The sequence below is a fragment of the Barbus barbus genome (genome assembly GCF_936440315.1).
Source record: "Barbus barbus genome assembly, chromosome: 3".
Taxonomy (NCBI): domain Eukaryota; kingdom Metazoa; phylum Chordata; class Actinopteri; order Cypriniformes; family Cyprinidae; genus Barbus; species Barbus barbus.
In genome coordinates this window covers 37,349,666-37,373,092 of record NC_136731.1, presented here as the reverse complement: position 1 = coordinate 37,373,092, position 23,427 = coordinate 37,349,666, and the positions used below count along the sequence as shown (strand labels likewise).

The 23,427-nt window shown below is 36.2% G+C and overlaps 1 protein-coding gene across 2 annotated transcripts in view; it reads right to left on the bottom strand.

The window, feature by feature from the left end:
• Nucleotides 1-349: 349 nt before the first annotated feature.
• Nucleotides 350-23,427, bottom strand: part of LOC306848186 (voltage-dependent L-type calcium channel subunit beta-1-like) — a 39,486-nt gene continuing 16,408 nt past the window's right edge. For both annotated transcript variants that reach the window (XM_079382574.1, XM_079382575.1), the window contains 12 exons: nt 17,233-17,352; nt 16,079-16,201; nt 15,747-15,883; nt 15,177-15,244; nt 9,770-9,798; nt 8,285-8,365; nt 8,126-8,184; nt 7,802-7,911; nt 5,492-5,643; nt 5,068-5,163; nt 4,576-4,761; nt 350-3,038 (listed from right to left, as the gene is read on the bottom strand). In XM_079382574.1, the coding sequence (XP_079238700.1) occupies nt 2,568-3,038; nt 4,576-4,761; nt 5,068-5,163; nt 5,492-5,643; nt 7,802-7,911; nt 8,126-8,184; nt 8,285-8,365; nt 9,770-9,798; nt 15,177-15,244; nt 15,747-15,883; nt 16,079-16,201; nt 17,233-17,352 (1,632 nt within the window). In that variant the 3' untranslated portion in view covers nt 350-2,567. The remainder of the gene's footprint in view (nt 3,039-4,575; nt 4,762-5,067; nt 5,164-5,491; nt 5,644-7,801; nt 7,912-8,125; nt 8,185-8,284; nt 8,366-9,769; nt 9,799-15,176; nt 15,245-15,746; nt 15,884-16,078; nt 16,202-17,232; nt 17,353-23,427) is intronic.

Here is a 23,427-nt window from a genome sequence, read left to right as displayed (position 1 = left end):
TGTGGCTAATTAGTTAAACATTAAAAATACTTAATATTTTATGTTTAGCATATTTAAAAGTTCATGAAATATACCAAATTGCAGAACCATTATAATTCCAAAAGTTATATTCTGTATTCAACAACTGAATGTTCTTCTAAAAAAACCCAAAAGTTATTGAAGGAAATTATTAGCATTTCGATTTGGATTAATGTTTGATCATTTTGTTATATTAATCTATAAGGTTAACTCATTTTAAGCCATCCTTGGATGTTCACCGAGGCCCCCTGGTTGAGAATTACTGATACTTTTCATCCATATTTATAGGTGACTAAAATAAATGAAAATAACAAAGGCACAGGAAAAAGTTGATCCAGATTAAAATTTTTAATTAAAATATGAATTTATCCACAGATTAAAAACAAAAAGTAAAATGGAGCTACAATCAGGCACCAAAGTATACGTCTGTTTTCCTTATATTTTGAAACAATTGCAATAATGCAACAATAACATTATTTAGTAAGCTATCTACTTGTATATTTAGTGAATTTCATCATGATGATCTTTTCAAACATAGGTGAGGCTAAAAAGAGACTCAAAGACATTCACCAAGGCTCTGGTTACACAAAATAGTAAAGACTCCAGATTTTCTCCCATTTCATACACACTCACACATACAGTCCTGGCTTCGAAATTGGCCACAGAGATAACAACACAAATAGCAGTAGCATGAGTTTGGCAGTAGGATGTGTGTATGTACGTCAGTGTTGAGTTTGTATTCAGCTTCTCAGCCTGTGAAGTGAATCCTTAAACTGTCATGCAATAAACAGCTTGTTTAATCTTCAAATGGCTAGCAGTGCAAACATGTTGCTATGATAAGGTAAATGCAGTGTAGACTACTATCACACAACAACAACTATATGTGTTGCACTGAGTTAAGACAACCCACCATGTTTATGGTGGGAGTGGCCTGATGAGAGATTACGGCACTTGTGATTTGTTGGCCTGTGTGACTGACGTGCAAATAAGGCAGAACATGTTTCCAATGGCAGTGGTACACTAGCGGCACAAATGCTAAAAGCCCTTGAGCAGGCACAGAAGACGGGACAGAGCCGGTAACAATCAACACAGAGCTATTTGTGTTCGACTTTAGTGGTGGTTTCAAATTTTGGGCTTTTAGTTCTAAAATTTGACCCTCTTAATAGTCTTATTTATATTTGCATATTAGCCTTTTAGAACTGCTAGCGGATCTGGATTAACATCTGTTGATGCATGTTAGTGCTTTTTAGCCCCATTAAACTATAGCACGGGAGCACCACAGCACCCCTTGTGGATTGGAGGAGTATACAGCAGCGGTGGAGCTCGGTAAAGGTTTTAGCAGGCTAAAATCTGGATAGACCTTTTGAGACTCAATAAATAAAATAAATAGAATCAAATACGAAACAAAAACACACTCTGCAGTAGTGTAGTCTGGGGAAACGAATTGGTGGATCACTCCCAAGACTACTGTGCATCAGAAAGACCCTGTTTAAGACTACAGAGGATGCACACGCACGCACACATACGCACCCGACCACCGAACCATACGAACACACACATACGTTTGCAAGATTTTGGTTATACATTCTGAATCGCGTTTAATGCTCAACAGTTACTAACCTTATAATGATTAGGAGTCATGCAGTACTATACAAAAGTAAAATAGAAATGAAGAAAGGTTCTCCTGCTTATTCTCCTTAAAAACAGATTAGGGTGACCTTTAGTCCTTATTTTCCCAGACATGTCTTGGCAGGGACTTCTAAAGTCAGACTCCGATATTTTGGCTTCAGACTCTCATTCCATCCTGTAAGAGGATATCAAACAAGTTTAATATTTTGAGCCAATTGAAAAAAAAAACTAAATGTTTTCATTTGTCATGCACTTGCTAGCAACAATGTGTGAAGTTTGTTGGGATCAGAACAACTTGAAAATTTGCTAGTGTCCAATATAGGATGCCTGGTTTTTCCTCTGTAACCATTTACAAATTCGCTAAGTCTATGACGCTTAGTGTTTTAAAATCTGTTTAGATTTTAAAAGTTGTGTAGTGTATTCAAGCCTTTAATTTAAAAAATAAATGTAATTTCTTTTTTTATTTACTCTATTTAGAAATCCTGGCCAAACCGATAGCCTCGTGGTTAGTGCGTCGACATGTAGCGCAACTGCACTCACGAGCGACCCGAGTTTGATTCCCGCCTTGAGGTCCTTTGCCAACCCCACTCCCCTCTCTCCACCCAATACTTTCCTGTCATCTCTTCACTGTCCTATCAGAATAAAGGCAGAAAAAAGCCCAAAAATATAACAAAAAAAAGAAAAAAAAAAGAAATCCTGGCCAAGAAGAAAGACTTACCGAGAAAAAGAGGACATGAGGTCACCCTCAATTATGTAATGACCGAGAGCTTTGTTAGCGTAATGTGAATGTCGTGAGTGTTAGCTGTACAGCTTTAGTCAATGATTGTGTGTTTCTCTGGGTTGTAAACAGATCCAACTATAGAGATCCTATTTAGTGTCGCTCTAAACAACTCCTCACCCTCGTCTCAGGTAAACATGCTCTAGCGAATGTACACATCTCTGCTCCACTCCTCCTGGTTATGGTTGCGGCCCATCGTCGCTCCGCCGCCTTCTGCATCTTGAGAGTAGCGCTCCCTCAGTTTGCCTCGTCCACGCTGGTGCTGATTGGCTGGTGGTGGGACCATGTTGAGGTTCTCCTGGTCAGGCTCCGCCCCTTCGTCCTCCCAGGAGGCCTGGCGAGGAGCGTGGTGGGCGGGGTTTAGACGGTACGAGCGGTACGGGTCCGGCTCCTCATACGGGTCAGTCTCCATGTCGTCGGTGTAGGCGGAATCACGGCTGCCCTGGGTCTCAGAATCGAATGTATCCTGCCGCGACAGACCTCGGCCACCGGTTTGCAATTGGCTGCGTGAAGAACGCAGCGGCTGCTTGCCACCCAGGTCGCTCTGGTAGTCTTGGATACTGCCACGTTCAGGCCCTTCCCTCTTCTGTTCTCCATGCACCAGGAATGGCCCCTACAGCAACCCCAAAACACACCACAAAATGCCAATGCACATGCACACACACACACACATACGCACGCGCACAAAAACAGAGCAAGCAGCATGTTAATAAAAAGGTTAGAGGTCAGCTTACACGTTATTTCAACACATCCCAAGCAATACTACAAACTCAATAACAAATGGCATACATAAAATACATTCTTCACTCATGCTACTATGGACCGTTTTGGTAGTGAGATGCCAGGGCTCATAGTATTTTCTAAGTGCAATCTCTACATTTCATAAAATGCAATTTTAGTATGTAATCATTAATAATTTTCTTGCTTTACTTTAAAATACCTTAAATTCCGTTTTGATTTTCAAAAACAATAGAAATTTAAATGTATGATAAATTGCAGACATAAACGCACACCATGCACGTAATGCAAAAAAAATATTAATCATAAGCGCCCTCTAGTGGCCATATCAAACACACCACACAATAAATAGAGCTCCTTTCAACACATTTAGTGATGCTTCAAAAATATTGGGCTAGATTAGCTCATATTAGATCATCTAAATTAGATCAGTCATCTTTGGAGTTAAAAAGCATCTCAAATTGCAACCCTCTTCTGAAAAAATTATGTACAAAAATATTGCCCAAAATGTTTTATCTTTATTTATCTTTCTATCATCTAAGTCATGTTTATATATTTTTAATAATAATAATTTATATATATTTATATAAAAATAAAATGTATATAATTTAAATATATCTAATTAGTGAATCCATTTATACGTCTTAATATTTGAGGTGCCCTATGACTATAAGAGGATAGAACTGACTTTTTATTAAAAGAGCATCTCAAAGCTATGTAACTTTGGTCTCCTAGACAACCGTGTAATGGTGAAGACTGAGCAGATGGATGCTCATTTTTTCTTGTTCAGATTGCAAAAATGCACAGGCACTGATCTATCCTCTGTCTCCCTCACTGACTCACTTTTGTCGCAGACACACAAACACACACTTTTGTTTAACTTGGGTAAACACTGGCGTCAATGCACATACACAAGCTTCTGTTAGAATTTCGTCTCAGTGTTAATAGGACAATGGACATGAGTGTGTTTTTCAGAGCTGGTGCCATGGCAGCCTGGAAGAGGGTAGCGATCTGAACTACATTTCCCAGACGGCAAGAGGACATTGTAAAGTCTGGCAGGCATTTCAAATGAGGGGACACTGTGTGGACTGTGGAGGCCTTATGATTATATTGATCACGTATTGGATATTTTTTTCGTGTGTATGCGTGTTGCATTATTTTTTATCATTGAGAGATCAGTCAAAGGAGAGGAGCAGAGACAGACAACAGAATTACAGTCGGGCATTTCTATCTTTTGAGCAACCATCGTTACTTTTCTGTGATTGGGAGATGGGTACGGGACCCTTCAATATCCCATTGTAATCCTGGCCCTGTCTTTAAAGGGCGTGTTCTTCTTCCTGCTGCCCTTGCCCTGTAGCAGGAGAGCCATCGAGGAGCTCCAAGTTGCGACGCAGAGAAGTGAGCACCTGTACCTGCAGGTTGGAGACGGGTTCGGGCGAAGCTGCCAGGGCGGCCGTGGCCATGGTGCGATTGAGCAGAGGGTTGGGTGGGTTGCTGCTCGGAGGGTGTGTAGCCTTCCAGTAGGCCTCCAGGTATTCAGCCAGGTGTTCACATGCATCCTCCAGCTGATTCTCATCTAATATTATGTCAAAAAGCTCCTGGAAAAGAAAAAAGAGAAAAAAAAAGAAAATATGCAGTCTACATGTTGGAGACAATAACTTTGCATGGGACTAGATAAGACTGAATTTTTGAGCCCCCAAATTTTTTAAATCCTGTATGTGCCTAAAAAAAAAAAAGAATAAAGAAGGAATTGAAAAAGAAGTGCAGCTTAGGTATTAAACGTGAGCAAAAAGCTTAGCACAGCTTTCACAACTTTCCAACCACATTAAAACCAAAAGCAAATGATACAAATCTAAAAGAGTACAGAAATGTTAATTAGTAGAAATCAAAAGTCATATTCTCACAGGAGGACACTGAGCAAGTTTATCAGCTGCCACCATTTGGACGTTGAGATGTTTGGCCTGAGATTTACCCCTGGACTTTATCAGCCTCTGCAACACCTGATCGCGAGGGGGACACAGAAACACAAATATACATCCAATAAACATGTTCATATATATTCTGATATACACACTGAAATGTTTTAACAAAAAATGCTGGGTTGCCTCAACCCAACTTTGGGTCAAATATGGACTAACCTTTGGATTAAAAATTAAATGTAAAAATTTAACCCAACAGTTGGGTTAGTCCATATTTGACCCAAAAATAACCCAGCATTGTTTTTTAAGAGTACTGTTCAAAAGTTTTTTTTTTTTTAAAACATTACAAAAATCATAAATCGGACCACAAAGGTTTGAATGGTAATGTGTATATTCAGCTAATGCATACCTTTGGAGAGGCAATCTTGATGTAGACTATGATAGGTGCCAGTGACGTCTTGGCCAGTTGAGATGGATGGTTGATTGTGTCGGCATCCAGAGCCACTAACTGGAGTGTCCGGGCCAGCTCAAAGATTCTCTCGATTTCACTCTGTACCTCAGCTTCCAGATGAAAGAAAATTAATAAGAATATGTCATTATTAATGGATATACAATATATCATAACTACATCCAAGCACAGAAATCTCCACTTAGTGTTCATCTGTTGCACATATTTGCTAACCAAAGTTCATTTATACACTGCAAAATTAATTGCCATAAAATAACCGAGAAACCAAATTTTCCACTAATATTTTCATTTAATTTAGCCATACATGTCACTACATTTATTTTTTTGCAGGGTATAGCAGAGAATACTGTATGCACACACAAACACAACTCAACATTTGTAATAAGATGAATATCAGGAAGACTTACCTCACAATTTCATTTCATACTCAAACCTATGTTAGTATATATCATGCATGTGGTGTTATTATGGTCTGCTCGAATATATGCATGTGTGAGCATGTGCTCATGTGCTAGTTTAGTTCCATTTAACTTTAAGTAAATGGAACGCTGAACAGGATGACAGTAGTCTGCAGAAGAGTGGTTACATGCCATGTGCAGCTTTCTGCATTGATCCATGGAAGTCTGTAGAAAGCTGCAGTTATGTAGATCAGTATGTGTGTTTGCGTATGTGGGTGTGAAGTGCTATATGAGAAGTGGCATAACACTTCTTACAGTGAGTCACAATCTATGCATTCGGTTAATTTAAAAAAGCAGAGAACCATCCTACTTTTTAGTCAAGTTACCATTTTAAAAATTGTAATAAAATGTAGTTGAACTACTTTGAAGCTATTTAAGGGGCAATATCTTTTAAACTATCCTATTACACATTTTACTACAATGAAATCAGAACTATGTTTTCCCGAACAAAACAATGAAGATCTCAATTAGGGTGACAGAATCTTTAAAACATTAAAACATAAATACACACCAAACTAAGTACTACTAACTGCAAAACACCTTAAATAATAGGACTGAATGAAAAACACTGGATCGCCTGGATTCCTCTGAGAGTACAGCGCAATCTAAACACTCTGCACACAAACTGCACATATAATGAAAATATACTTTTCTGATCAAATGTTATTTACATATACACTAATATTTTTGAATGAAGACTACTGGGTTTACCAAAACTGCATTTATTTGATTAAAAACCAAGTAAAACAGTAATATTGTGAAATATTCTTACAATATAACTATTTTTGTTGTAATATATTTTAAATGTAATTTATTACAGAATTTTTATCATCATTTCTCCAGTGTTCAGTGTCACATAATTAATATTTTTGTGAAAACCATGATACATTTTTTAGTTCAGGATTCTATGATGAATAGAAAGTTCAGAATACTGTCACTTTTGCTTAATTTAATGCACCTTTGCTGAATAAAAGTATTGATATTGTGTGCAATATAATGGGGGGAAAAGCTACACCACTATTTTACACTGCCATGTGTTGGCAACAATAGCTTGTTATTGGAAAAGCTACAGTGTTTTCAAAACAGTTGAGCTACTGAAAAGTGCTGATAAGTTAGTAGTGTTCCTTTTTTAGTTAATAATACCACAACTTTGCTAATAAATTAAGACTGTTCACTCCAGACTCAAGGAAGAGGATGAAGTACAGGGAAAGATGGATGAGAGTTAGATGAATGGATGAGGACATGAATGAACTGACAGATGGATGGAAAGGGGAAAAGGGTGGGATGATAAGATACGTACCCAGTACGTCTGAGGTGAAGAGAAAGAGAGGAGGAGGAAATGTGTGGTGGGAAGGAGTGTCAGGAGAAAGCAAGATGAAAAAGAGAAAAAAGGCAGATCAGACATGACATAACAGAGCAAGAGGAGGGAACACTAAGAAAAATGTTCAGGAAACAGAGAGAATGTGTACCAATGTACACTAGTGAAAACTGACAGGGCTTGACAAATGAATTTTCATCCCTCCAAAAGTCGTCTAAAAGCCTATTCACACAGAGAGCGCATCTTTGCAAAACGTTTTTTTTTTGTCTACAAAATCAGAATGAATTTACATTTTATTCATCCCAACAAACAGGATATTTATCTTGCTCTCAATGTGAATAGGTCTGTATTTTGGAATTTGCTTTCTTCAGAACATTTGTTATTTGTTGCTAAACCACATGTTCAGCCTGCTCCGGCTTTCTGCCCACATGAGGGAGCTCTTTCAGTAGCAGTGTGTGCAGGTGTGTTTCATACCCAGACTGGATCTTGTGCTGGAGCGCTCGATGATCGTGTGTTTGCTGGGGTTGTTTAGGACGGAACGTTTGGCAAGCGAGATGTCTGCTGTCACCCTGGTGATGGATATTCTGGAACAAACAACAAACCATAACCATGATATGCCAATTATAGCACGAGCGTTTTTTTGTGATATTCCCAGCGTTAATAATCTACACAGAACTTTGCCATTTATATTAACAGCTTCTTTAAAAACATAAATCTTGCCAAATTTCAAAACGATTAACTATTTTCTTTTTTTAAATCTTTATTATATGACCATGACATGTATATTTTGGTACCCACCTGCCTTCGAATTTGTGTTTTAGAAAATCAAAGAGAGCTTTCTGCATCATATCTGTCACCTGCAACGACACACGCACACACACACACAACTGAGCAAGATGAAGAACATGACTAAAATTCTGAAAATACATTTTTTGAGAGAGATATATAGTGTCTTGCCTCGTAGCCTTTAAGGGATGGTCCCACCAAAATAATGGGTCTCATGGAAGGCACCACATCATAAGGAGGAACATGTTCCATCTGACAGTTCAACACACAAAATAAAACCTCTTCAGTGAAATCATGATACATACATTTGTCAAAACTGACCTCAAACATTTGGATTTATAAACAGCATTCACACCCATGAGTTAAAATGTTTTTTTCTTCAGTGCTTCAGTTTATGCTTCACTGCTGCTTCCGAGTTGTTTCAAACTGCTTTCTTCTTCGTTTTCCCTCTTTAACCCTCTCTGATATTCTTAGCAACGGTGGTCCATGAAGGAATTTTCTGGGTAGCTGATGAATTAAATAAATATATTTTTTATAATAGGCTAATAAATGAATTTAGTGTAAATTTATATCAATCAAAACCTGATTTCTTATTTCAGTCATGTATTTTGTTTAAAATGTATGCTTATATCTTAAAATGGTCTTTATATATAAATGTAGATTTACAAATTTAATTTAAAATGAATTATAATTAATATGTGTATATATAGGTTAATATATAGTGAATATATATATATATATATATATATATAAATATTTTAATATTTCAATATTAATATTTAAAAAAAGTGAAATTATAATAATATAGGTGGTTTATTTAATAAAATGAATTAACCATTTAATAATATATATATTTTTTTAACAAAGACATTAGTGTGTAGATCAGGGGTGCCCAACCCTGCTCCTGGCGATCGACTGTCCTGCAAAGTTTAGCTCCAACTTTTTTTAGCTAAATTTTGCAGGACAGTCGATCGCCAGGAACAGGGTTGGGCACCTGCTCAATTGACCCCCTTTTGCTGTGGCTCCTCCCACTCCTCTGGTCCAGTTATATAATACATAACTGACCAAAAGTTTCAGATGGGTAGCTAAAAACAATACATCTACAATCTAACGTCATCATTTTCAACTCTAATTCACCCAGTCGGGTGTCTGTGCATGTGAGATTGTGTGACGGTAGCCATTGTGACAGCAGTAACAAGCGTGGGCTACTCTCTATGTCACAGACCCATAATGGAAACGGAAACCGTGGAAACCCTGTCAGGGTGTTTCTGCCTCATCGTGTGTGCATGTGCAAGAGGATGGCAGACTCCCCATGTGTCCACACGAGTGGGTGGACACATGGGCCGTATTCATTCATTTCTCGATTCAGTCTGAATGAGATGTGCGTGTCCTGTAAAGCTAATAAACCCTGACAGTTTTTTCCTTTCTGAACTATTTTTTTGTAAACAGGACTGGTCCAGAAATCCTGTCTGTATGCCACAACAATATACATTCAATCCTTTAGAGAAGCAAACTAGCAGAGAAGAAATTGCATTTGTCTTTTCTGAAATATATGCACATGCTCAGCTGATGACAATAGCCTTAAGACTCAGATCTCTTCATAACATTACAAAGACAGAAACATGAAACAGAAAGTTTCTTGTTGTTATGACTCACCGATTTCTGTTTCTGTTTGGCAGGCCCACCTATCATTCCACACACGCACACAGCAAGAGAGAGAGGGCAAGCAAGCAAACAAACAGAAGCTTGTTAGTGACAAATTGTTAAAACATTTAGGATGCTGGGAGAGAATGAATCAACAAATCAGAGGTGGCCAAATGAAGACAAGATGGAACCACTAAGGTATTAGATAAACTTTTCTGATTAATCATCCAGGTGGATGTGTAGTAAAATTCTCCCAGCATGAACACGGTCTCATGAGGATTCATTTAAACGACTAGATTTGTGAGTCTAGACTCGCCCAAGAATACACATTCTGTCATTATTTATTCACCCTCATGTCGTTCCAAATATGTATGACTTGCTCTCATCCACGAAACACAAAAGGATGTGAGAAAATGACAGAGCATCATTGAAGGACCATAAAAGTATGACTTATGCACTTTGCACAACGATGAAAAGACTAAAATTTAAAATATTATTTATCAATAAATCTCTTCTCTGGTGCAATTCTCAGATCTCATTCATGCCATTCGCAACTGACCAAATATGAATATGCACATATTAAATTAAACAAATTGGATTTAGGAGCTAAAATGGAAGGTCAGTTTTTCAGTTTTCAAAATATATGGCTTCAACAGACTTGAAATTTTATAACTGGTGTAGTACTTTTGAGTTGCAGAACATTCTTCCTAATATTTTATATATAACATACCATTACCAGTTTTCTCCCAATAAGTTAATATACAGCCTATTGAAATAATGCTGTAAATAAGAATCTGAAAAGTAAGAAGCTTCAAATAAATATTTTAACGTGCGTGAATAAATCCAACCAACCCTATAGATTTAAGTTTCACTTTCCATAATCTGTGACCGACAGAGGATCTTGGCGGCAGGGTCTTAAATCTTTAACAAGACTCAAATTGACAGGTATGTGAAAGACTGGATTTTTTTTCGATCAGGTAGGGTACAACTTACCGATTTCAAAACATTTCAGCTGGTTTATCGTGTATATATTATTTATCGTATACGATGCATTTGAGTTACGCTGCAGTAAAGCGCTTCATTGTAGTATAGGGTGATTATCCCTTCAGCGCAACATGACAAACAACAATGAATGCAGAATATTAATAACTATGACTGGGACTGTCATATACATAACATTATAACAAGAACACTATTATAATAAAACGCAGTGGAGTTTTAGAGTTTAGCTGACGTGTTTCTGCACGTGGTTGCGTGAAGAACACGTCCACAAAAGGAGTTCATTCAGAGCCGCGCGGACACGTTCTTGTGCATTCGGGGCATTTTGTGCAGATAGCCTATAGGTCGTAAAATAACATTATGTATAAATTTCATATATATATTCTATATGAGATAAATGATGAGTTAAATCCCATTGATTAAAAACCTATCTACCGGTCATCTTCAGCGCGCGCAACACAAAACAGAAATGCAGAACATTAATAACTACTGCCAAATACATAACGTCATAATGAGAGAACTATTGTAAAAAAAAAAAAAAAGTTGTGAATTCTTAGGGTTTGGCTGACGTTTAATGTTAACTATCTTTTAATCAAAACATAAAACATTATTTACCCCGCTTGTATCTGCGAGTCTTCCATTACACATCTTCCCTGAGTGTTAACGTCAGTAATTATGACTGTGTCTGACTTGACTCTTGGTAATGTATTTTGTCCCCGCCCCCAAACATATGATTCGACTATAAGTGAAATATCGGCAAGATTCGAAATTCCGATTCGACTATGAAAATCCTTAGTCGGGGACACCCCTAATATATATATATATATATATATATATATACATATGTGTGTGTGTGTGTGTGTGTGTGTGTGTGTGCGTGCATGTATGTATGTATATATATATATAGACAGCATATATATAGTCTGTTATGGGTTGGTAGGGGAGCAATTGAAAATGTAAAATGTATTGTGTCTTTACAAATATATACATTTATTCTTGCAAATAATCATACAGGGTGAGTAAATGATAACATTAATTGAACTACCCCAGTAAAAAATATTTTTTTTTAAACACATTTATTTCATACTAAGTATAGTTCAAAACTATTACCATATTAACTGATATATCACTCAAGACTTACTGATATAAAAATCATAATTAAACTTTATTTGGAGTAGGCCTACTCCTAGTGAACAATGCACATTTCATAATATTATACCTGAAATGTCTTTTATGTCAATATCAACGAGGATTGTATGATCTTTGAATAATATCGGTCTTTAAATGTGAGATAGTCTATCTGAAGTATGCGTGCAAAAGTTCCAAATATATTTCAGTATATCTTTATTTGGAATTCAGCACTACTTTTGCACAATTAAAGTGCATTAAGCAAATAATTAGCTGTTCCAATTTAGCAGATTTATAAGTATAGCAGTTTAAGTACAATTGCAGGGAATTTTTATTAAGTACATAAATATGTAAATGTGTTTGTAGTATACTTAGCATGATATAAATGTATTTCAAATACTATTATTTTTCACTAGGATATACCTGTAATAATGCATTTACTTCATCCCTTGGATGTGAATTCTAACACAAACAAACACACACAAACAGCAAAGACTTTCGAAGACACAGAAGGTGCTTGGTTAGGAACGAGTCTCTGATTATTAGTCACATCTGAAGGAGGCTGTCTATTGATGCATTCTGGGGTTATCACTAGGGTTACCTTCTTAAAGAAAGGGAGGCGGGGTAGGTTGCCTTGAGGGGAGGTGACACTTCCGCCCACACCCTTTTGGTCACGGGTGTTGGCAGGCTCCACCTCCTCAACTTCCGAATCCGAATCGTCATAAAGCCCAGAGGACAAGTCAGCTAGGGGACCAATCGGGAGGTGAATGGGTTTTAATGAAAGGATGGGGGGTGGAAGAGAGAAATAGAGAAGGAAAACGAGGGTGAAAGAACAGGGAAACAAGGGTAACGGACAGAGGAAGAACAGCGGCATGATGTACAGACTTCAGTCAGAAAGGTGATGAGAACACAGAAGGTGTTTTAAAAAGGACAAGCAAAATTATAAAAGAAATGACCTTTTCAAGAAATGCAAACAAGTCTTTTGGAGTAAAGTTGGGGCTTTTAAATTAATTTGAAATTCATGTTCTAGTTTCATTTAATGTTTATTATTTATGGGTAAAAGCAATATCATTTACCTTACACTAACAAAAAGTAAACAATGCTATATTTTTTTCATTTATTAATTAAAAGAATCCACATGAAAGTCAAGTTTTTTTTATATTGACTCCAAAACAATAACAATAACTGAACTGAAATATGTTTGTAATTTCCAAAGAAAAAAAGCTACAGTAAAACATGTCAACTACAGTAAGATACCTCACTATATACTATGAGAAACCGTAAATGTTTTAACATTGCACTGCATGTAACTTTACTGTGAAATCAAATTTATGGTTTTTTTCCCAAGGCATCCCTGGGGTGACACAACATGATTATATTTTATATAAATAATTTTGTTTCTCCTTATTGTGTACATTATTTTAGTGCCATGCATCTATTACTTACGATGAATATACTTTCTATAGAAAGGCCACTTACAAATAACTCTGAATCATCATGTGGCTTTCTGTTTTACTACTGGTATTATTATGTTTGTTATTAGTACATTTCAAGATACAACAAAGATTTTATTAGACTGGTATAATGATATATATTTAAAGTAATATACCATTATAAGTAAGTTATAAGCCGATTATATTTTACAGTGAATTTCTGGCAAGCACAGCTGCCATATTTTTACTGCACTGTATATTTAACAAGATATTTTTTACAGTGTCAAGTATCACAGGGTTCCCACTCTAAGTCAAATGTCAAATTCCCTGACTTTCCATGACCTATAATGAACGGAAAAACAGTCTGATGTTGTGCGGAGCAATTTTTTTGCTTTTTACCGTTAAATGCTCTTTGATATTTTTTATACTTTTTATTTTTAAACTCCGTCTTTGATGAGGTCATTTTGTAGCCAAAGCTCCTAAAAATGAAAATTTTCTGACATATTTGCCTTAGTTAACCGGTACAGCCTGGTGAATGCATTTGACTTACTGATTGCCAGTTGACGAGTGGGAAGGGAATAAAATGGAGCTGAAACAATTGCCCAGGGCTCAACGCTAAGGATTTTTTCAGTGGTTAAAACTATTACTTGCCCTGTTAATATTTTCACTAGCCTTGCCACAAAAAAATAAAAAAACAATAAAAAATAAAATAGTTGCTTTTATCAATTTTGATTTTAGATATTTACCAATATTTTAGATACCGATAAAATTTTACAATTCTCGATTTCAATGTTAATACCACAGCAAAAAAAAAAAAAAAAAACACAAAAAAAACCCCACTAGCCTAACTAATATAGTTAAATATAAAATATAGAATATAAATATAATATTACAAATTAAATATAGAATAATCATTGTTAAAGCTACAAAGTTACTTGCCAAAACGGATTTTTAAAAAATATTTTTGTATGTATTTGCCCATTCAGGCGCAAGAAAGACGCTGAGAGAAACTCAATGCTGTTTACACAGAACACAGCGCGCGAGTACTGAATGGAGTTCACGAACAAAAATCCCTGATATTCCATGACTTGGACAAAAAATAAATAAAATTCCCTGACTTTCAATGTCTGGAATAGACCTTTCCCCCATGGAAATGACCCATGGCATTTTAATGCCATGATATTCCAGAATTTCCATGACCCGTGGGAACCCTGGTATCAATTAAAATTGTTTTGGTTATAATAAAATGAATTGGTTCTAAACCATTATTTGGTTTATACTTTAATGAAAGTCACGTTAAAGTTAAATAAGTTAAAAGAGATGCTTCCCTCCTTTAAAAATGTACCTGCTGGTGTACAATGTTATTTTAGTAACCTGAATTATTGGCACACTCATATTTGTTTTATTTTTGGGTACCGAAAAAAAACATTTTGTTGTATGCACTTTTATTATTTTTCATTCAATTATATTAAGGACCTCACTTGCCTCCTGAGAAAATGCCCCTGATTACAAATTAATCAAACTTCCATAGCTGACACAGCCATGAGAGATTGCATAAACCACAGAGATCGCATAGTTCAGTGTAAGAAAGATATGGAACTACAATTGCAGATGATGATGAAAAAGAGAAAAGGAAGAAAAAAAACAACAGATAAAGACTGGAAGACTAGAAGAATGAGTGATAAGAGGGACAAGAGGACGGCAGAGGGGATCCTAAAGGGGTTCTCTAACTGTCACGGTGTTCAGTGACTACCCAGTGTGAAAGTAATGGGATTATGTTCTGTATATGTGTGTCTTGAGGGATTTCATAACCCATCCCAACAGAACAAAAACCTCACAGCATTACTGTCTGGTCATACCTGTTCCAGGTGGAGTGGGCCTTCGGGCACCAGTGGCAACATCCAGACTAGAGCTTCCACCGGACTTACTAGTAAACAGATAGAGAGACCAATGGAAAGTGAGTAGTTAAGACAACAATACGGTCAGTGCCTACATACACCTCCTTTCAAATGTTTCTGCTTGGAAAATATTGTTTACATATTTTTTGAAAGAGCTCACCAAGGCTGCATGTATTTGATCAAAAATACATTAAAAACAGAATGTAATTTTCAAATGCAATTTATTCATGTGCTGTTTAATACATATATAGAAACCGTGATAGATTTTGTTCAAGATTCTTTAATAGAAAATTTAAAAAGAACAGCATTTCTTTGAAATCGTTTTTTTTAACATCATAAATGTCTTTGCTGTCACTTGTAATCAATTTAATGCATCTTTGCTGAATACAAATATTAACTTCTTTCAAAAACAATCATGACTGACTGCCAACTTTTGAATGGAGTTGCTAGTAATGCATGGCGTATATGTGTGTTTCACACAGCAAAAACAGCATAAGGCAGCAGATATAGGCTCATGTGATTGGCTGTTACCTGGAGCTAAGGCGGTTCTGTCTCATTCTCTGTTCTTGTAATTGACGGGTGCTCTCAAGCTTCACTGGACTGGGGATAAACCCCACCTCACACCCTTCCTTCACCAAACGCCCAATCCACCAATCATTATTATACTTCTGTTAACAGAAAAACACAAAAAATTCACAAGTGAATACTTTCCGCTTATTAGCTTTTGAATCATGTAAGCCGAAGTTACAGTTACCGTCCATATGATTACATATACATCATACTGAAGATCTACATATTGTTGAAGGATTACATTATATATCAGATTACACAAACACCTTTAAAGGGAAATATGGCTGTCTGACCTCTTTGATGTGCAGGAAGTCTTTGGATTCGAAAGAGATAGCCATGCCCTGAACTGGCACATCATCATTAGGGCCTGGGTTATAGCCAACATTAGTCCTCACAGCAAACGCTACAGGCTTGGTCTTCAGAGAGAAAAGGGATGATAGAGATAAATGGGGAGAATTAAAAAAGAGAGAACTGTTACAAAAGAAAGAGCTCCAGTGAAACACTTCAGAGTGGAAGAAATATCCATGGTCATGTGATCAGTTTTACAGCTAACATATGGATTGATCTTGTATATGTAGTCAAGAGGGTGGAATAATACTGCAGAACAATATAATGCTTCTGAACTCATATCCCAGTGGAGCAGCAAGCAGCATGTTTTGTGCGGCAAGCCTCAATTAACACATTTGATTAAGTTAAGTTTCATTACAGCCAAATCATTTACCCAGGTCTTTCTCCATGACTGAGGTGCGGGACCACAAAATAACCATTTGTAATAAGTTACTGTCCTATTTCTTTTCTGTGAAAAAATCCCTGATAAAGTTTAAGCACACTTTGTGTTTTTAAAAACTGTCCTTAAAGGTAAAGTGTGCAATTGTTAAGATTGTCTTTTAACATGAAAATCTTATAATGCTTGCATTGATATTCCTCAAACTTTCTGGTTAGAGAATAGTAAACTTCTGTTATTAAATAATACCAAAAACACTCAGATGTACAAGCTTTGCTTTGTAGATTATTTCAGCTTTATATTCTATAATTTGTATAGATCATAAGGCTGAAATAATCAGTTTTTGTTATTATTTAAATTAAATTTAGTTTAAAAATGCCCAATTAACTTACAGATGGATTGACTGATCAACAGGGTGCCATTAAAAATGACAGCTGATCACATAATCATAATACTAGGAAACTGAATTCTAAATTCAATGCTAAAACAAAACGTAACTTCAACAAACTTTCACACTTTTTTGCTGCCTTGTGCCGTAACATTAATAAAGTACCAATATTTCCATAAATCTAGTTAATCATACAGGTGTTTTTCAGGGGTTCAGCCTCTCAAAAAAGATGTTCTTCCAACAATAAAGTCTATTATCTTCACTCACAGCAGTCTGAATAGCAGACCAATGAGAAATTGAAAGAAACCGGAACAGAACATGAAAAAGTAAGCCACCTTAGCCTTCTCTAGGGTGGCGAGAGCTTGTCTATCGGCTTCTTTCCTGAGAGCCTCAGGGTCCTCCTCCAGAGACACGTCAGAGTCTGAAGGACGACTGGTGTAGGAGTCTGCTGAGCCCTGCCAAAGAACAGAGAGGGGGAGTGAGAGGGAGGCAGGGACGGAGGGTGAATCTGTGTTAACAGCCTTTGGCACAGTGTTTGAAAAAGCTATTTTTTCAATTAGTATTCCTTATCTAAAATCAAACACAATAACAATTTTACATCTCTTCTTCCACCAGGCCAAAAGAGAAGTGGCACAAATGACCACACAGTGAGTTATCATACGACGTGCAAACAATTTATGAATGAAGAACAGGTTGAAGGAGAGGCCAGCAACAGTGTGGGAGGAAGTGAAAGGGAGCAGAAGGTACAGTACAAACACGAGAAAAGAGTTTCTAAGAATATGAGAGGAGCAAAACAGAAAGAAACAAATGTTTAGAGCAGCTGAATCAAAGGAGAATAGCTTCCCATGATTCTTACAGTTTGTGTATGTACAAGGATGTAAACAAACATTCAAGATACTGGTGTGTCCTCAACTACATGAACTTGTTTGTCCCAGGGGTTGATTCTTATTTTATTTCATTTTTTTGTTATATTACAATCATCATAGAAACATTTCATCATGCCTTAATCATTTATTCATGCTATTTTTAAAATTATTTTGCTTTTCATATGTAGGCATAGATGCTCGATACGTCTGATATATAAAATTAATCATACAAATTTTTACATTAAATTACACGTCACTCCCATCACGATTGACAAATTAGCAAATAATAAAGTGAGATCGAAAGTTAGTGTTACCAAGGCGACAAAAGAGCTTACGATGAAATATGACCTGAGAAAATGTAATTAAAAGTGTGAATATCACCTGTGTGCAGACTATTTTTATTTCCATCATCATTATCACTGCAAAATGCTATCAAGCACAATATATAATTTGAGATTATGATTCAAATGGATATACACACTGCTAAATGTTAGTCTACAGGGCCAGCTGAAGAAACATACATATGTCTGCATTGATTTGTACTTGCTGTATTGATTTGAGTCTGGGTAAGTTCACGAAATACTCGTGGCATTGACTCTCACAGTACAGTACGGTGTCAGAACCTTTATATAAGCCTCCCACTCCTCTCATCTCTTTTTTCCCTACTTTCCTCTCGTTTCCCTGTCTATGTTTCAGGTGTCGAGCGGACTCTTATTCGTGGGAGGTGTGGACGGCGTGCGGACAGCTGCAAGAATGACTCATTGGATGGATGCACTTTGCGTGTGTGAACATGAGTGCATTAGGTTTGTCACATTTTTGTGAGTATGTGTGTGTGCACGTGTGTTTTAAATAGAAATGAGAATGTGTCAGGCTGACATATGCCATATGCAATGATGTTAAATTATTCATTGTGAAACAGAGGGTCACAGGAACCCAGCGCACATGCTAAATATCACCGGCTTCACTAGGCAGCAACAGATTGCACACACACACACACACTTTGCCTGCTAGACTATCACTTTTACAGCAGAGATGTTATATTTGTAATTGTTAGTACAGTGGTCATAAAGAGGGCTAAATCCGAATCCTGGCAGAAACAAATCACACAAACACACGTTTTTCTATCATGGTAGGGATTTTCCACTGACATCTATACTGAGCTAATGATATTTCTATCTTCATATCCTAAACTAAACCTGTTCCGAGTGATCATTAAATCATAATTCTGCATGTTCATTAAATAAAACCACATTGGACCTGTTGGCTGGTCCCACAACGTAAGTGATTTTAGGTTTACGATCCTTGTTGGGAAATTTGATGCCTAAAATGTTGGGAACCTGACACACACAAATGTTTACTGAGCTATTTAAATGGGGACATTCCATAGATGTCTACTGTTTTAATAAACAGCAAGTTGAAAATACAATATCCTAACCCTTAGTACTAATCTGTCTCCAAAATATGGTTAAGTATTTCACTGTTTCAGTTTAGAAAAATAAAATCTGACTTCACAGGGCAAAAATGTTCCAAATGACATTTTCCACTAGCAGCCAAACTATTAAAATTTCAAATAAAACCATTTCCCTCAGACCAGACGGTTGAGGACAATACAGTATTCATACAGTATGACCAAGGCTAAAGCAACAATTAATTAATTAAAAAAAGCAAATCACTTAAGATAAGCCTCTATTGTGACCAGACAAAGAGGACATTCAGTACACAATAATTAGAAAGTTATATTATTAATATCAACAGAAAAGACCTTTTAGGCACAGTGCTGAGCAATGTACTGTAAACTAGCTAAAGGAAAAGATCCAGGGAATTTATTTAGGGTATTAAGGAATTAAAAACCTCTCATTTAATTCCTAAATTAATAGCACATTTAAACTACCTAATCGCAGCTTAACCCCAGATAATTACTCATTTGCTCATTTTTGTGCACTTAAAGGGATAGAACAAAAAGTATTCTCGTAGCTTCATGAAATTAAGGTTGAACCACTGATGTCAAATGGACTATTTTAATGATGTCCTTACTACCTTTCTTGGCCTTGAATGTTGCTGTCTGTGCAGGATCAGAAAGCTCTCGGATTTCATCAAAAAATCTTAATTTGTGTTATGAAGATGAACTAAGCTCCTACGGGTTTGGAACGACATGAGCGTGAGTAATTAAATGACAGAATTTTCATTTTTGGGTGAACTATCCCTTTAAGGTGCTTCATGAAATCTCTCACTGCATTTTAATTCTGGTATTTGCACCTCAGTCCTGTTTTGTGTAACTGTCAGCCACCTATGTGCTTGGCAGTTTTCAAGGTCGGTACCAGGTCACCTCAAAGGTCTACGACATCCATTCTCTTCAAACAGCACCAAGAACTTCACAGTAATATCACAGGCCTAAATGTTATGAAGTTGGCTCCATTGTAGTAGCAACGTATTAACAATAATATTAGCTTAGGCTCTGCAGAGCTCGTAAACAAAGTTGACATTTTCCGTCTTCCAGTGTGTAAAGTTCCCCAGGCTGTGTAGAAAGCAGCCGTGAACACAATACACATCAATAACACTGTCAGACTCGCGCTAGCCAAGCGGCGGCAAGACAGGAACACGGAGCGAGGAAAGAAACAAAAGACATGCCAGAAGATGACGGCTGATTGAGAGAGAAAAAAAAGCGAGAAATGGGACGAAATGAAAAGGACTGTGTGGGAGAGGTGGAGAGGAAGGATTAGTACTAGCTCTGAAAAAAAAAAAAGTCTCCCACACATTGTGGGTTGATCAACTGTAACAACTACGCCTCTCTGTATGAAATCAACAATAAATGACTGGCAGATTATTCTGATGTTTTTCCTCTTATAATTCCTTTCCCAGGTTTTAAAAAAAGACATGATTTCGGTTTAAATGAATATTGTGTTCGGTATATGTTAAGCTCAGAAATGCAGATTACTACACAGGGATCAACGCTAAGGATTTTTTTTTACTTGCCCTGCCAACATTTTCACTGGCCCTGACACACAAAAAATAAAATAGTTGCTGTTATCATTGTTTTGATCTCTATTATAATAAATAAGCTTATACACCAATATTTTAAATACCTAATAAATTTTACAATTCTCTATATCAATTTCGATACCACAGCAGAAATCACTAGCCAGAAATAAACATAAATATATAGTTTAAACATTATTAAAAGTGTAAAGCACAAGTAATAACACAAATAAGCATAGGCCTATAGCACAAATATAGAAATGAAATGATGCTTTAGGTTTTTATGTTTGTAGATGTTTGGGTACAGAAATTGAAAAATCACATATTAAATAACATTTGCATATTCTTCACCTTGATTTTTCATAGCCATTTGAAATTAGAGGCAGCCACTGCATTTTAATCATGAAACGTGCAAGGTTTGATTTATATTAGACTGTATAATTTCCTTGAGGATCGGCAGGCCGCGGATCAGCACTAAATTGGGATTTTATACGCAAATGTTGATAATTTACTGTATTTTAGAAATGGACAAACACCATCGAATATTAAATCACTCAGAGCTGTAAATCTGTGCAATAGGTACGTGAGCACTTTTTAGGAACTTAATCTTAACTAATTAGTCATAAGTTAAAAAAAACTGAAATCGCTGTTGTTAGCACTTATCATTTCTGCACTGTAAAAAAAGAAAGAAAAGTTGAGCCAACTTCATTTTAAGGCAACCAGCTTTTTGCAGATTTTTGAGTTCTCTCAACTTATTTTTGTAAGAGATTCTCAACTTTTTGTTGTATAAACTTAAAACAAGCCCGGGCCCACCCAATGACAAGTTCAGTTGGTATAATTTTCCAAATGGATGTAATTTATTAAACGATACTAATAAACGTCTTATTTCACTGTAATTTTATATATTTATTAAAAAATATTAAAGGCTTGTTTTCATGGTCAACTACAGGTCGTTTCTTAGTTTTCCCTCTTCCTATAGGTGCATCACGTTTATCAAATTGATAATGTTTTTTCCATTTCTGTTAGTCCCACCCACAATGTTATGTTTACGACGTAAGGATATAATAGTAAAATGCGCGTTTGTGAAGTTAAATTTGAAAATAGCTGAGTTGAGCAATCGTAAATCATATAAATTCTTTAAAAAGAAAAAGTCGGACGGTCTACAAATGAAACCCGCCAGACCACCTGCGGTTGCTGGATTTATCGATCGGAAACTTCTGAACCAAGCGTGTTTGAAGCATCATATTAGCATAGGTACAGTGTTTGATCCGCTAAAAAGATGCGTCCTTTGTGGAAAGAAACACAAACTTTGAGCTGGATCCTGGTCGCCAAACAAACTGCATAATTTGCAGCTGCGCACATTTCTGCGGTCCTCGATGTGCGTGAACTGACAGAGAGGTTTGATTATGAAATCATCTGCGAAGCCCTGTTGTTTCAGACTGACTGAGGTAATGCTTTTTAATAAACTTCCTTTAGTTAACGTTAGTTAATGCTTTAAATAACATTATCAATACATTTGTTACCGTGTTTATTCATCTTTGTTAACCAGCTCTTAAATTTTAATAATGGCCTAAATTTTGTAATGAACATATAACAAATGACTAATGTTAATGCATGCTTTAGAAGTACTGTGTAATGAACCTTGGTGCTGTATTTTTTGTTGGCAATCTGACATGCAGTTTTCATACGCTACACACTTGGCCCACCCAGTTTTATGTAGGCCCACCCACTTTAACATTTCTGGCTACGCTAGTGTTACAGACTAATTATAATAATAACGTAACATTTCCAAGCAAATGGCATTTGGGAAAATAATTGCAGTGCAATTTGTGTGCAAGCACGGGACAGAGATAGTCTGAAATAAAACTAAATATGTCCGGTCGATCGGTGAATCTGTACTCCAGTGTATAAATTGGACTAATCGGACAGTCCTTATTGTAGAGCCCTACTACATAAAATAACTTCTCTCAGTTTAAAAAAAATGAAGCAAAATTTACGATTACAGTACTTTCACTAATAATGGAAGTATACTGGAACATTCAAAACACATTACAGCCATATAATACATTATATAAGCTTCATATTTTTTTTCTTTTCTTCAGGTTTATACTAACAGTACTATAATGGTGAGCAGAAAAATGTTCAGTAACATTTTAGTATAGGGACCAATTCTCACTATTAACTAATTATTTATTTGCATGCCTATTATTTACATATTGGCTGTTTATTAGTACTTATGAAGCACATATTCTGCATGATTATTTTCAACATCCCTAATCATATACCTAAACTTAACAACTACCTTACTAACTATTATAAGCAGCAAATTAGGAGTTTGAGCCAAAAGTCTTAGTTAATGGTTTGTTAATAGCGAGAATTGGACCTTAAAATAAAGTGTGACCAAATATCCAGTGCAAGTTCTTTCCAAATAATATTTTAGTTATAATATTTCTATTTTGCACATCCAGGTGGATGTTGCACACTGGTGGTGGTTGAGGAGATTTCCTCCTTCAAAAGCAATTTGCAAATCAAAGAGTCAAGAAAAGCGCTATACAAACACAATGAATTGTTATTGTTAAAAATAATGTAAAATCACAGCAACAAGTCAGATAATATGAAGTAAACCCAATATATTATGGCTTATTCTGCTCTCTAAATAACCATCAAAAGACTAAAATCATAAGATTT